The 13,491-nt window shown below is 47.5% G+C and overlaps 2 protein-coding genes across 27 annotated transcripts in view; one reads left to right on the top strand and one right to left on the bottom strand.

Annotated features, from left to right (window-relative positions):
• LOC140629517 (membrane-associated guanylate kinase, WW and PDZ domain-containing protein 2-like) overlaps positions 1-13,491 on the bottom strand; it is a 316,400-nt gene that overhangs the window by 98,039 nt on the left and 204,870 nt on the right. For 21 of the 26 annotated variants that reach the window (XR_012027360.1, XR_012027359.1, XR_012027361.1 and 18 more), the window contains exons 3-4: positions 8,197-8,302; positions 5,650-5,823 (exon numbers count right to left, since the gene is read on the bottom strand). Coding sequence is in view for 6 of the 26 variants with exons in the window: in XM_072819031.1 (XP_072675132.1) it covers positions 5,650-5,823; positions 8,197-8,302 (280 nt within the window). In the remaining 20 variants the exon portion in view is untranslated. Of the gene's footprint in view, positions 1-3,932; positions 3,997-5,649; positions 5,824-8,196; positions 8,303-8,592; positions 9,085-13,491 lie in introns of those variants that run through there. The other 5 variants (XR_012027375.1, XR_012027376.1, XM_072819035.1 and 2 more) reach the window with 3 other exon arrangements.
• LOC140629518 (uncharacterized) lies at positions 8,539-10,910 on the top strand. Its single transcript, XM_072819039.1, has 2 exons — positions 8,539-8,885; positions 9,483-10,910. The coding sequence occupies exon 2, from the start codon at positions 9,879-9,881 to the stop codon at positions 10,707-10,709; it is 831 nt and encodes a 276-aa protein (XP_072675140.1). The 5' UTR covers positions 8,539-8,885; positions 9,483-9,878; the 3' UTR covers positions 10,710-10,910.

Raw genomic sequence — 13,491 nt, 5'->3', positions numbered from 1 at the left:
ATGTTCTCACTGGAATGAAAGCTGGATGGACTAATGGCAGTGAGGTATCTGAGAAAACATAGCCCCCATTCAAAAGGGCTGCCAGAGGAAACGGTGTCCATAGGGAAATAGAGTTTCTAAAAATGTGGCTTTGTGGGGATCCCTGGGTGGCTCAGTGGTTGAGCGCCTGCCTTCGGCCCAGGGCGTGATCCTGGAGTCCTCGGATCGAGTCCCACATCGGGCTTCCTGCATGAAGCCTGCTTCTCCCTCTGCCTGTGCTCTGCCTCTCTCTCTCTCTCACACATGAATAAATAAATAAAATCTTTTTAAAAAAAAATATGGCCTTTGGACCTCTAAACTCAAACATCCTTGGGATGCTTATTTAAAAGACTGATCTTCGGATCCCTGGGTGGTGCAGCGGTTTAGCGCCTGACTTTGGCCCAGGGCGCGATCCTGGAGACCTGGGATAGAATCCCACGTCGGGCTCCCGGTGCATGGAGCCTGCTTCTCCCTCTGCCTGTGTCTCTGCCTCTGTGTGTGTGTGTGTGTGTGTGTGTGTGTGTGTGTATGACTATCATAAATAAATAAAAATTTAAAAAAAAATAATAAAAGGCTGATCCTGAAAAATAAGCAAATTAATTTTAAAAGCTGATCCTGAACATCTCCCCTGTCAAAAACAAACCAAACCAGGCATACTTAAAGTGGTCCAGACAGATTTCCAAAGTAATAGAATATTGCAGTGGCACAGGGAAAAGAGTTCATCATGAACAGAACTCAACTGGGATAAGTACAGAGGTGACTGAGTATTGCACAGGGAGATTGAGGGACTAGGGAAGGGAATGAGTAGGGGCTCCATAGTCAGAAGCCAAAGATTACAAAAGGCAGGAAGGGGGTTAGCCCATATGAAACCATCTGGATTTGCTAACTGGCACTTACCAAAGCTAGACTCCTACTCTCTCACAGAAACTGGGAAACAGGGGCCTTATCTTCAGGTGGTGGCTGGAATAAGCAACAAATTCTTTAGACAGCCTTGAGTTTCACGGGCAGGCACTTTAAGGGAGACTGGGGTCTTACTAGGGCAGTGGTCATGAGCTGCTGAAAACTACGTTAGTGTTTGTTCAAGTCTTCACAGGCCAAATAAGGTTGAATCAAGAAGAGGGCTCAGAGGAGCCTGGCTAGAGTTTAGAGAAAGAATCTGTTACCAGGGGATCCCTGGGTGGCGCAGCGGTTTAGCGCCTGCCTTTGGCTCAGGGCGCGATCCTGGAGACCCGGGATCAAATCCCACGTCGGGCTCCCAGTGCATGGAGCCTGCTTCTCCCTCTGCCTGTGTCCCTGCCCCTCTCTCTCTCTCTCTCTCTCTCTCTGTGTGACTATAGTAAATAAAAAAAATAAATAAATAAAAAAAAAAAGAATCTGTTACCATTCAGATGCCCACCCCTCCTGAGCTGATCTCCAAAACAGAGGGACCATTCTAACAAGACTGTTTATGCTCACCAAACTACTGGCGTAGTTAGTGCAAAGAGAACCAGGAGGTGGAGCAGAGGTTCCCTGGCTTCTTCAGGACCAGAGGTCAGCAGGGATTTGAGGGTGTGAGAGGCGGGCAAGACAGACTGAAGATGACCAAAAGGCACGACTGAGATTCTCACCCTTGGCGTCTCAAAGAGTCACACTGGCTGGCTGCTGCCACTATGGAAATCAGGGCCTCTCAGTCCTGGGAAGCGCCAGGCATGACCAGCTCTGGCTCCTGAGGTCCTAGTCAGGGTGAGATGTTGTTGAGACCTGGGCGACAGTGGTGGGGCACCCCCTGGGGGTGTGGGAGGAGGCACACCCATTCAAGAAGAGGAAAGGTCCTGAGGTCTGAAGCAGAAGCAGGAATGGTGCTTCAAGGTGAGCCTTAATGTGTTCCAGTGTAGCACTGGAGAGGGGTCTGGCGCCACACTGTGGAGTGTTTCAGCTTACAGGGCCAAGGGAAATGAAGACTTCAACCGGTGAACAATACAAAGGCTTCATGTAGAGAGGGCTACACCCTACAATGGTGGAGCAGTAAAATAGGAGGAGCCTGGCTCCCTGACACATGAACCACCAAACTAGCCCTGGATTACAGTACTTAACCAGATCATTATATGAGAGATCAGTAAGCTTCTTTTTTATTTAACCCACTGCTGTGTTGGGTCTCTACTACAGTGGCTGAACCTATAGCCTAATAAAGGTTAACCAATAACGTTATAACCAATAACGTGTATTGGTTATCTTTCGCCACAACAATGCTAACTAATAAACCATCCCCAAACTCAGTGAACTGGAATACCGGTTCTCACAGGATGGCTGGTCCAGCTGTACTTGAATGCTCTGCTGGCTGGGTCAGCACTGCTTCTCCGTGCTAGTCTGCAGATCAGCAGGGCTAGCTAGCTCTTTTCCACCTGGGTGGGCTCTGGGGCCCAGGCTGAAGAGGCAGCGGCAACCCGAGGGAAGCATATGAGGCCAACCAGAAACTTCATTGGGCCTCTCCAAGCCTAGACACAGAACTGTCATACTTTCATTTCTGCCTAGTCCATGGGTCCAAGTAAGTCACATGGCCAATCCCCGAGCCAGGGGACAGGAAAGTACACTCTGCCCACAGAGAGACACAGCAAGAGTGTGGGTGCAGGGAGGGCCAATAATCCTGTCTACTCAGGATGTGACCGAGTCCTGGTTTAGAGACTACACACCAAGGCCCCGCTCTTCTAGGTGTCCCTGTAAATGCAACAGAGTGAAAGATAGCACCCATCAATGTGAAGGCCCCACCGCAGTTATCTGTTAGGTCAGGAACCCTGACGAGGCAAGAATCCCATCTTCCTCTCCCCAATGCCTGGTAGCGGACCCTGCCCACGTGATGCCTCAGGGATCTTACTGGATGAATTTTAGACCATTTCTTCATTCTCCACATATGATTTCCTTATGAAATACAGACTGACCTCCTAAAGGTCAACACATAGTACTATGAGTTTGCCCCATAGCCTGCATAGGGACTGTGCCATTAGGAGCAGGAATTTGTACCTAGATCCTGTCTACACCAAAAACTGTATCCACTGCCTCCTACAGGGACCTCCAGAAGTAAGGGCTTCTACAAGTTAAACATCAAAACAGGGTCGTGAGGGGAACCTGGGTGGCTCAGTTGGTTGAGCGATCTTACCTTAGGTCATGATCTCAGGGCCTGGGATCAGCCTGTGTGGAGCTCTGCACTGAGTGGGGAGTTTCCTTGAGGATTTTCTCTGTCCCTCTACCCCTCCCCTGACATTCTCTCTCAAAATACATAAATAAATAAATGAATGAATGGATCTTAAACAACAGGGTAGTGAAATTTCTTTCTCTATAGGTCTTTTGAAACTGGAAAGATTCTGATTGCCTGAAATATCTTCAGAGGGAGGCTGTCAAAAGGCACGACTCTAGTGGGGGATCTGCATGGACTTGGGACAATTTGAAGAACAGTGAAATTGACCATCAGAGCTCCCATGGCTCCACAAGGTCCCTGGCCCCCTCATCATCTGTTTTGCTAGATCTCAGGGCAAAAGCAGAACTGGCCCAAGATGCTCTACCTTAATGCTGCCTTTCCCTGCAGACTTCTCACTGCAAAGGAGAACCACTTGAAGAGAGCCAGGATAAATCCTAAAGAATGCCACCATCACCACTGAATTCCAGACATGGGCATGTGGGTGGAAAATATATTTTAGGGCAGTGACTCATGGTAAGTTGCTTCCTCCAGTCCCTAAATGGTACTATTCAATGTCAAGCTACCTCAGGCTCTGGCTGATAAAAGCAGAGGGAGAGGGAACCTAGTGTCGTGAGCTGTGCTGGTCAGGATACATATACATATACATATACATATACACATACACATACATATACACATACATATACATATACACATATACATACGTAAATATATACATACATATACGTTTTGTATAACTTGCCCAAATTTATGAAGACCATATGTATCAGTCACTGCTCTGTACGCTCCAAGTGAAAGAAATCCAACTAAAATATGTTTGAACCAAAAATGTCATACAGTGAATTAGCTTATATAACCAGGAAGCCTAAGTACTTAAAGCTGCCTGCATCTAGGGTTCAAACAAGTCATCTTCTCCCCATCTATCCCTCAACTGTGCTTTCCTTTGGCTTCAGGCTCTGAAGGACGCAGACTCCAAGACTGCAAACATGGTCATTCATCATTCTAACTCTACACCAAAGTAGAGAAAGCCCATCCTCAAAAGTCATCTTTTTGGGTTGCTTGGAGCTGTATCTTGGAGGCGAACAATAGTTACATAATCACAATTCTGTAAACACTATCAATTATCAGGAAAGAGTGGCATAACTAAACCCCAAGAACGGACAGGGGTGTTAAAGAACTAACTCCTTGCCTGTGATAATAGGAAGTCCACAGACAGTGTCTAAAATGGATAAATCCAAAGCTAGAATTACCAAGATAGGTGGGGAGATAAGCACCAGAAGATTCAGCTAGAAGTAAGCATGCCCAGTGAGCTGGCTCAGGAGGGAAGGTGGGGATGGTCAAGGGGAAGAAACTGCTGTGGGTCATTATGTTTCCTCACCATTTGATGTCATACTATTTGAACTGTAAACTATATATAATAATAATAACTATTGGGGAATTTTAAAAATTCATTATTTTTGTCCAGCTTTATTGAGGTATAATTGACAAATTAATAATTAAAAAGAGAGCCAGGATAAATCCTAAAGAATGCCACCATCACCACTGAATTCCAGACATGGGCATGTGGGTGGAAAATATATTTTAGGGCAGTGAAGATGACTAGCTACAGGGCACCTAATTCTAATTGCCATATTTTAAAAGAGTGGGAAGAACCAACTTCCTACAACAGAATCCAGGGGGAACATTAGCTATTCCACTTTTGAGAGAAATGGTTGCATTAGTCCTTGTTTGATGACTTTAGTCAGCTGCCAAGTAAGGATATATCTGGGGTTCAAATAAGAAAGCCTCTCAAAAAATGGGGAAAAAAAAAAAAAAAAAAAAAAAAAAGCTCCCACTCCAGTGTTCAGAAAGCAGTTAAAAACAGATCTGACTGGATTGGGAAGGTGAGAATTAGCCCAAACTATAATAATAATATAGCTAGTCTTTTTTTTTTTTTTTATTTAAGATTTTATTCATCCAGGACTGCCCAGTTGGCTCAGCGATTTAGCGCCGCCTTCAGCCCAGGGCGTGATCCTGGAGTCCCGGGATCGAGTCCCAAATCAGGCTCCCTGCATGGAGACTGCTTCTCCCTCTACCTGTGTCTCTCTGCATCTGTGTGTGTGTGTGTGTGTGTGTGTGTGTCTCATGAACAAACAAAATCATTAAAAAAAAATATTTATCCATTTGAGAGAGCAAGTGAGGGCACGAGCGAGGGTGGGGGCACAGGGGAGGGGCAACAGACTCCCCACTCAGTAGGGAGCCTGTTGTGGGCTGGACCCCAGAACCCTGGGATCATGACATGAGCCCAAGGCAGAGGCTTAACCAACTGAGCCACCCAGGTGCCCTATAGCTAGTCATCTTCAAGTGCTTCCAGCAGGCCAGAAACTCTCCTAAGGATATTATCTTAATCCTCAGGTCAACTGATATTTTCCCCAATTTACAGATGAGGAACTGAGGCTCAGATAGTTTTGGGAACTTACCTGAAGTCACACCCTCTGGCCCCTCTGCCTGAGGCTAGGAGGCCATAGTGTGTTGTGCCTTTACTTCTGTTTTCTAATTGCCAATCTTCAGGGCTATATCTCAAGGGGCCGGTGAAAACCATAGCTTCACATTGCTTGGTTGTCCTGAACGCCCACACTAGTGTAGGGAAGGTCCTGTAAACAGTATGGGGTAGAGCTGGTGTTCAAACCTAAGCATTACCGCCTACCAAGCCCACTTGCTCTGCCACTGAACTATGCTAACTCTCTAATTAGAATTAGAGTTGGGTGAGAGTCCTCCCTCTACCATTTATTTATTAGTTCTGAGGCCCTGGGACCCCAAGTTACTTAGCCTCTCTCTGAAGCCTGTTTTCTTATCTGTGCTATTGAAGATAACAATGGCAACCTACCTTCCCAGTGGTTGACAAGGACCAATCACAATTCCTATCTAGCAAACAATAGAAGCTTCTCTTTTGCCCAAATGTTAATAATCCCTTACCCCTCAGCTCCTAAAATAAGACAAAGGTTCTTATGTTTTCTTATGCTTTGGATCCGCTGGTGCTGAGGGCAGAGGACAGCAGAGGTGGTTAGGCCTAAATTCTTGGACCCCATCCCAGAGTGACTCTCCAGGGAAGGGATGGGGTTCAGGAATCTACACCTTGGACCTGTCTGCAGGGAATTCAGATACCTGCAGTTCTCCTACCTGGCTTTTTAAATAAGTCTGTGGAGTTCTTGAAATCTAAGCTGACAGACCAGTGGCCTGTGAGCTGAGTTTGCTAGTGTTTGAGCCCTTCCTGCACAGGCCTCCAGCTGTGTCTGCATCCTTCCTTTCCCCCCTCATCCAATCTGTCTTTATCTCCCCTCCCATCCTAGCCCCATCCCCTTACTCTGTTCTTAAGTCCAACTTCCTCTCCACTCTTGGGGACCTCCCCTGAGCTCAGTCTGCACTCCTACCCACCAGCCACTTCTCTGCCAGTCTCTTCACCTGCAATGCCCCTTCCTCTATCCACCTGCAAGACTCAGATAAAAGCTGCCTCTTCCAGGATAACCTTCAAGCTCTCTTCTCTTTGCATGTGACTTTATTACTGTTCAAATGATAGAGCAGTGTGAATTTTTTTTTCTGGCTGGAAACTACCTCGTGGACTCATGGCCCATGAATGGTAAAAATGTGCACCAGAGCAAGATGAAGAGAGGAAGACAAGCAGCGGGGCTGAGAGGCCTGAGAAGTAAGAGAAGACCAAGAGACAAGGGCTGGGCTCCTGAAAAACCAGACAAAAGATTACTATGTGGGGTTCCCACAGCTTTTGCAGACAGTGGCTGTGCAAAAATTCATTGGAAGAACTGAGGAATAGTGCTCACTTCGGCAGCACACATACTAAAACTGGAAGAACTGAGGAATATTGCTTGCTTGCTCCATTTGGGGGAGGGCATGCTTGAGTCAAGACACTGATGGTATTGATGTGCTAATTATTACCAGAAACACTATCCTTTTGCCTAGGAAATGGGATTTCCCTAGTAAATCCCTTACTTTCCACCTTGTTCAACACCCAGAAAATACTTTGCCTCTATCTCTTTATTCCTAACTTCCTCCTCAACTATTTTTTTAAATATTTTATTTATTTATTCATGAGAGACACGGGCAGAGGGAGAAACAAGCTCCATGCAGGGAGCCTGATGGGGACTCATTCACGGGTCTCCAGGATCTGGCCCTGGGCTGAAGGCGGCGCTAAACCGCTGAGCCAACCGGGCTACCCACACGTCAACTATTTTTTTATTTTATTTTATTTTTTTTAAATTTTTTTATTGGAGTTCAATTTGCCAACATACAGAATAACACCCAGTGCTCCTCCCATCAAGTGCCCCCCTCAGTGCCCGTCACCCAGTCACCCCCACCCCCCGCCCACCTCCCTTTCCTTCTCTGATTGACTTACTTCACTCAGCATAATACCCTCCAGTTCCATCCACGTCGAAGCAAATGGTGGGTATTTGTCGTTTCTAATGGCTGAGGAATATTCCGTTGTATACATGAACCACCTCTTCTTTCCATTCATCTTCCGATGGACACCGAGGCTCCCCGTCCTCAACTATTACCCATACTGAATGCACTCAGCCTCATCTAGTCTGAAACCGAGAAGTGGTTCTCACTCCCGGAGAGATTATTACCAGAGAAGCAGCCCCCACACACTCAGGTGCCACATCTCCACCAGCCATTTTTTTTTATAAACGGCAACGGGCACTGAACCCGAACCTTCCCAGAAACGGTCACAGAACCCCTGGCCCAGGTCAGTGGAGCTTGCTTCCAAGAGCTGCCCTGTTCCCAGGCCAGCCCTATAAATACTCCCAAAGTCCCCCTGGACATGCAGTTAGTAGTACCTCTGCCTCTGGGCACTGTCCCCACACTCAGGCCCTACGCTCCCCGCTGGACCAAAGCCTGCAGGTGAGAAGTGACCAAAGCAGACATCCCCCCTCTCACACACTTTGGACCTTTTGTTCTGAGTCCACCTGCAAAAGAAATGTCAACTCTACCGAGGAAAGCAGACACACAAGGACCTGGCTAGATGAGAAGAACCAGATCCTCCAGGTTTGTGCCTCAGGGGCTGATGGGCAGGTACCTGAGAAAGTCCCGAGGAGGAGGGAGCGGTGAGCTGAAGACGCCCTGTTGGTACAAGATAGGGTCAAAACACGTATACTTTTTTCCCTCAGAGCCCCCGGGCTGCAAGCACCACCAGCGCCCATGCCCTCAGGGAGGCAAAAATAGCGTAGACGTCACTGGTCTGATTTTACCAGTGGGAACCTACCCCTCAGGAGGCCAACGTTACACGCATGGCGCTGCGGCCAGGCGAGATCACGGACCCAGAAGCCGGGATCTAGTCTACGCAGACACTGCTAGAGGCGGGCCTTGGGCCAAGCTCCTCTTAGGTCGGTGACCTCGCTTAGTGGCCTCACCTCTGCAGGCGGATCTCCCTCTCCCCTTAGTGGAGTCCAAGCCTCCCAGACCGCTCACCCGCTGGCCCTTGGGGAACTCGGCTTCGGGAACGTTGGCCCCGCCCCGCGGCTCCTCCCGCCCCGCCATTGGCTCCGCGGGCCGGGGGCGGGGCCGAGCGCCCAACCGCCGGGTTGGCGTCAGGCGCCTCGAGCGCAGTTTCCGGGCGTCGGTGGCGGAGAGGCCGGAGCGTCGGGTCGGAGGCTGAGAGGCTGCAGCGGCCAGGAGCGACCCCGCCCCCTCCCCGCTCGCTCTGGTGAGTCCGGGGTCAGGGGGAGGAGGGGGGAGGGGGGCGGGGTCGAGATGCGAACGGGCGGCGGGCGCGTTCCGTGGTCCCGACCCCTGGTCGCCTTTGCGCTGTCCTGCTTCAGAACCCTTTGCCTTCCCCGTTGTAAGCCCGCGCCCTACCCCCTCGGAGCCGAGCCTTCAGCCCGCACAGCCCCTGCTGACCGCCCCCTCCATCTTCTCCCGACGGGGACCCGAGCCCAGCACGTACCCCCACCCCCTCGCCCCTGGCGTCGCGTCAATGCAGCCACGCTCTTGACCCCCTGGGAGTCCAGTTCCAACCCCGAGCGCAGACACATCCCTCCTCCGCCCTCTGAGGCATCACATCCTCACCCCTCAACCCCTGTGGCAATCCCGGTGCTCCACGCCAACCTCCCCTGAGCCCCACCGCTATGGCTTTCCCCTTTTCTGACCCAGCTTTCTTATCCCAGTCCCGGAAGGTCTGCTCAGCCCTAACACCCACCTCCACCCACCCTTATTCAATGCCTGCCATCCAAGCGGATGCCCTGTTGAGCTCACCCCCTTCTTGATAGCTCTGATCTCTGCCCTATCCCAATCTCCCACACAGGAGAAACCTCCAACACAGCAGGAGACCCCTGTTCAGACCGCTGGAGAGGTTAAACCTTCCACAACCCAGCAGGACACCCTGGCTCAGGATTCACAGGCCCCTGAGGAGGGTGAATCACCTTCAACCCAGAAGGAGGCCCTGGCTCAACTTCCAGGGACTCAGGAAGAGAAGGAACCTTCTCCACCCCAGCAGGAGGCCCCTGCTGAGCTTCCACAAATCCCTGAGGAGGGTGAACCTTCCTCAATACAGGAGGAGAGCCAGGGTCATCATGCACAGACTCCTGAGAAAGCTAAACCTTCTTCAACCCACCAGGAGGCCCCAACCCAGTATCCACAGGCCTCCGAGGAGGGAGAACCATCTCCAGCTCAGGAAGAGGCTTCCACTCAATTTCCACAGATGCCTGAGAAGAGTGAATCTTTAACTCAGGAGGAAAGCCAGGGTCAGCATCCACAGACCTCCGAGGAGGATGCACCTTCTCCAATCCAACAGGAAGCCCCAGCTCAGCACCCACAGGCCTCCAAGAGGATCAAACCTCCTCTAATCCAGGAGGAGTCCCCAACTCAGCACCCTCAGACCCCAGAGGAGGGTGAGCCTTCTCCAAACCAAACAGAGACCCCAGCTCCGTATCCAGAGTCCCTTGAGGGCATTGAACCCGTTCCGGCCCAGTCAGAGGCCACAGTTCAACATCCAAATCCCCTAGGGGAGGTTAAACCTTCTGCAACCCATCAGAAAGCCCCAAGTCAGCATCTAAACACCTATGAGGAAGTTAACCCTTCTGCCACTCAGCAAGAAGCCACAGCTCAGCATCCAGAACCTTCTGGTGAGGTTGAACCATCCCCAACCCAGCAGGAGGGTCCAGCTCACTCTCCAGAGCATCATGTGGTAACAGTTTCTCCTCTAGGTCAGAGTCAAGCTGAGCTTTTACTCTCCCCCAGAGTCACTGTTAAACCTGTGGATCTGGCACTTATAACTCCAGAGTCCACTAATGAAGTTGAAACTTCTCTACCCCAACAAGAGGCCTCAGCTCAGTCTGCTGTGTCCCAGGAACACTTGAAACCTTCTGCAATCCAGCAAGAGTTTCCAGAACAACTTCCAGCCCCTGCTGAAAATGTTGAACCTTCTCCAGTCCAGCAGGGAGTCCCAACGCAGACTGGAGATCTTCCTGAGGAAACTGAACTTTCTCCAAGCCAGCAGTGGAGCTCATCTCTGCCTCATAATAAAGATTAGTCCATCAATTATATCAATTCAGGCAATTTACGAAATGAAATCAACAAGAATCACAGAGATTCAAGATATCAGTGACTCTAATCCTATAATAATTCTCTGATCAAGGTTTATTTTTTTCTTTAAATAATTGTTACAGTTGAAGTCATTGGGTAATCCCAGCAAACAAAACTACAAATCCTATTAAAGAGTTTTTGCATACAATTCTGTATAAGAAATGCCTGATTAAATTTTGTCCGACAGAACTAAGTTGATGGGTAGTAGATTTGCAAGTTTTTGAAAAGAGGGAATAGAGGGAGGAAGGAAGTAATTTAAGGTCATGGTTTCTAATTTGTAAAGTTCATTTATAATATTCTTTAGGGTAATTTGCTGATGACAGTAAAGCTTAAGGAGATAGATCAAGCTAATTCATTAACTGCTCTATCTTCTTGGAGAGGATTAAGAGATGGAGGAGCAATTGGTCTGCAGAATTTCAAGCACCAGGGGAGTTCTGCAGACTCAGTCTGTGGACAGAACTAGCAGACCAAAATGATAGATCATTTGGCTGAATTACCTCCTTCAGTCTCAGTAGGGTAATCACCATCATCATCTCAGGAATAGATTTTTTTTTAAAATCCACAATAATAAGAATAGTAAATAATAACTGTAATGGTAATAGGAAGAGTAACTCCTGACATGCATTAGTCATTTGCCAGGTGCTAGCTTATTTTATAAGAGGCTTCATTTCATTTCATCTTTCTCACAACCTATGAGAAAAATTTTATTCTTTCCCTGTCTTTTCAAGAAAATTGAGGTACAGAGAAGTTACATAATTTGGTCACAAATGAGGAGGCAAAGCCTTGTTTTAAACATAATCAGTCTGATTTCAGAACCACATTTTACTGTTCTTTATAAGTGGATTGCCAAGTTAAATGTTCTATCCCTTGTGTTTCTATTCTGTAGAGAAATAGGTAATACTTTTCTCTAAAGACAAAAATTACTTTCTAACACCCAGTCATTAGTGAAGAGGGACAAAATAGGATAAGAAAGGGGGCATCTGGGTGGCTCAGTTGGTTAAGCTTTTGGCTCTGGTCACAATCTCAAGGTTGTAGGTTTGGGCTCTACACTCAGACTCTCAGAGTCTGCTTGGGCTTCTTTCTCTCTCCCTCCCTCTGACCCTATTTACTCCTAAAGTAAATAAATAAATCTTTTTTAAAAATAGGATAAGATATAAGGAAATAAATAAAAGGGAAAATGGAGTATAAATTCAAAATATTTTAAGAGGCATGGACGCTAACTATTCTAACAATGGTGATTTGAATCATTTCTTTCTTTCTTGTCAGTTTGGCACACAAGCAAGTCATTCAACCTCTTTAAATTCCGGTTTCCTTTTTTAAAAATTAATTAATCTATTTATTTATTCATGAGAGACACACACACACACACAGAGGCAGCTATATAAGCAGAGGGAGAAGTAGGCTCCCTGTGAGGAGCCTGATGTGGAACTTGAACCCAGGACCCCGGAATCACACCCTGAGTCAAAGGCAGATTCTCAACCACTGAGCCACCCAAGCATCACTAAACTCCAATTTCCTCATCTTTACTTTGAGTATTATAAAGACCAATGATGTAATGTAGGTAAATAAACCTAATATAGCACCTAGATCAGTGAAATGATGGTGATTGCATTACCAGTGTTAAGATTAGAATGTTCTCTCCAAGCAATTGGATAAAAATTATAGAAAATAATTGTGTGTATTCTTTCAAAATTTGTTCCTGAAATCTTACCAAGTGTGTTGGAAGCATCTTTAGTCTTCCATACCATGAGTGATCTAGGGAGCAGCAGAGTAGCAGGAGCTTCTTAAAAATGCAGACACTGTGGCCACACCTCAGACCTGCCAAATCCGAATCCCCAGGAGTGCTTTAAACGTTGAGAAGTACTGGTTCATAGAAATGGGAAATGAACTGATGGCGTGCATACACAGGCAGAGGAAACAGTGAAAATCCTTGATTTCTGGTTCAAATAATTGGAGACTGAAAAGTTAAAGAAGTTTTTCCCCTCATGTGTTTTATTGTTGTTGGTTTGGTTTGGTTTGTTCCATTGTTTATTCGAGCTAATAGAAACAAAAGGACCACAGAAGAGGAGATATCGGGAATAGGACACTTTAGTAATGGAACCAGGTCCCTGAGGTCTTCTTGAACTCAGAAAGAAATAGGATGGAACACAAAAGTGTCTGGTTTGTCGAAGGGAATCCAGTCCTTCCAAGATAGAGAAGAAGGGGCCCAGATGCAATTCATTGTGTGGGTACCTCTTCAGCAGGAAGCTAAAGAAGTTAGTGAACAAAGAGCAAGATCTCAAGTGAGATGTGAGTAGAGCTGCCTTGAAGAAAGGAACAATGGTTTATGGAGGATGGGAGAGAGGGATAATTACAGATATAATGACCTGAAGAAATACTGAAGCAGGTATGAGGACTAGGACATTTGCCAGAGTGCTTCCCGGGCCTGAAAGAAGATGAGCCTAACCGGGAAGCCATCCTGCCAGGCTTTGGCTTACTTTGGTTCCAGAAAGGTGGAGAACTCTTTCTCTGAGAGCTTGAAAATGCAGGTCCATGGTGATTGATGGAATGGGGACTCTAACGTGTGTGATTCATTGGTCAGAAGATGAATTACAGTGGGTTGGATAGGTGAGGTGAAAATGAGCCTGGTGGCAGGAATTATCCATATCAGAATAAGGAAATGTATAAGAGAGGGATGAGATAAATAAAGGCAGAGCACAATGGTCTCAGGGGTTATAGCAAGAGCCATG

The sequence above is a fragment of the Canis lupus genome (assembly GCF_048164855.1).
Source record: "Canis lupus baileyi chromosome 16 unlocalized genomic scaffold, mCanLup2.hap1 SUPER_16_unloc_1, whole genome shotgun sequence".
In the NCBI taxonomy this organism is placed as follows: Eukaryota; Metazoa; Chordata; class Mammalia; order Carnivora; family Canidae; genus Canis; species Canis lupus.
The sequence above is the reverse complement of the archived record's forward strand: the minus strand, read 5'-3'. Positions and strand labels throughout refer to the sequence as shown.

Excerpts from the sequence above, each read along its gene's own strand:
- LOC140629518 (XM_072819039.1), top strand. The coding sequence starts at position 9,879 with ATGCCTGAGAAGAGTGAATCTTTAACTCAGGAGGAAAGCCAGGGTCAG.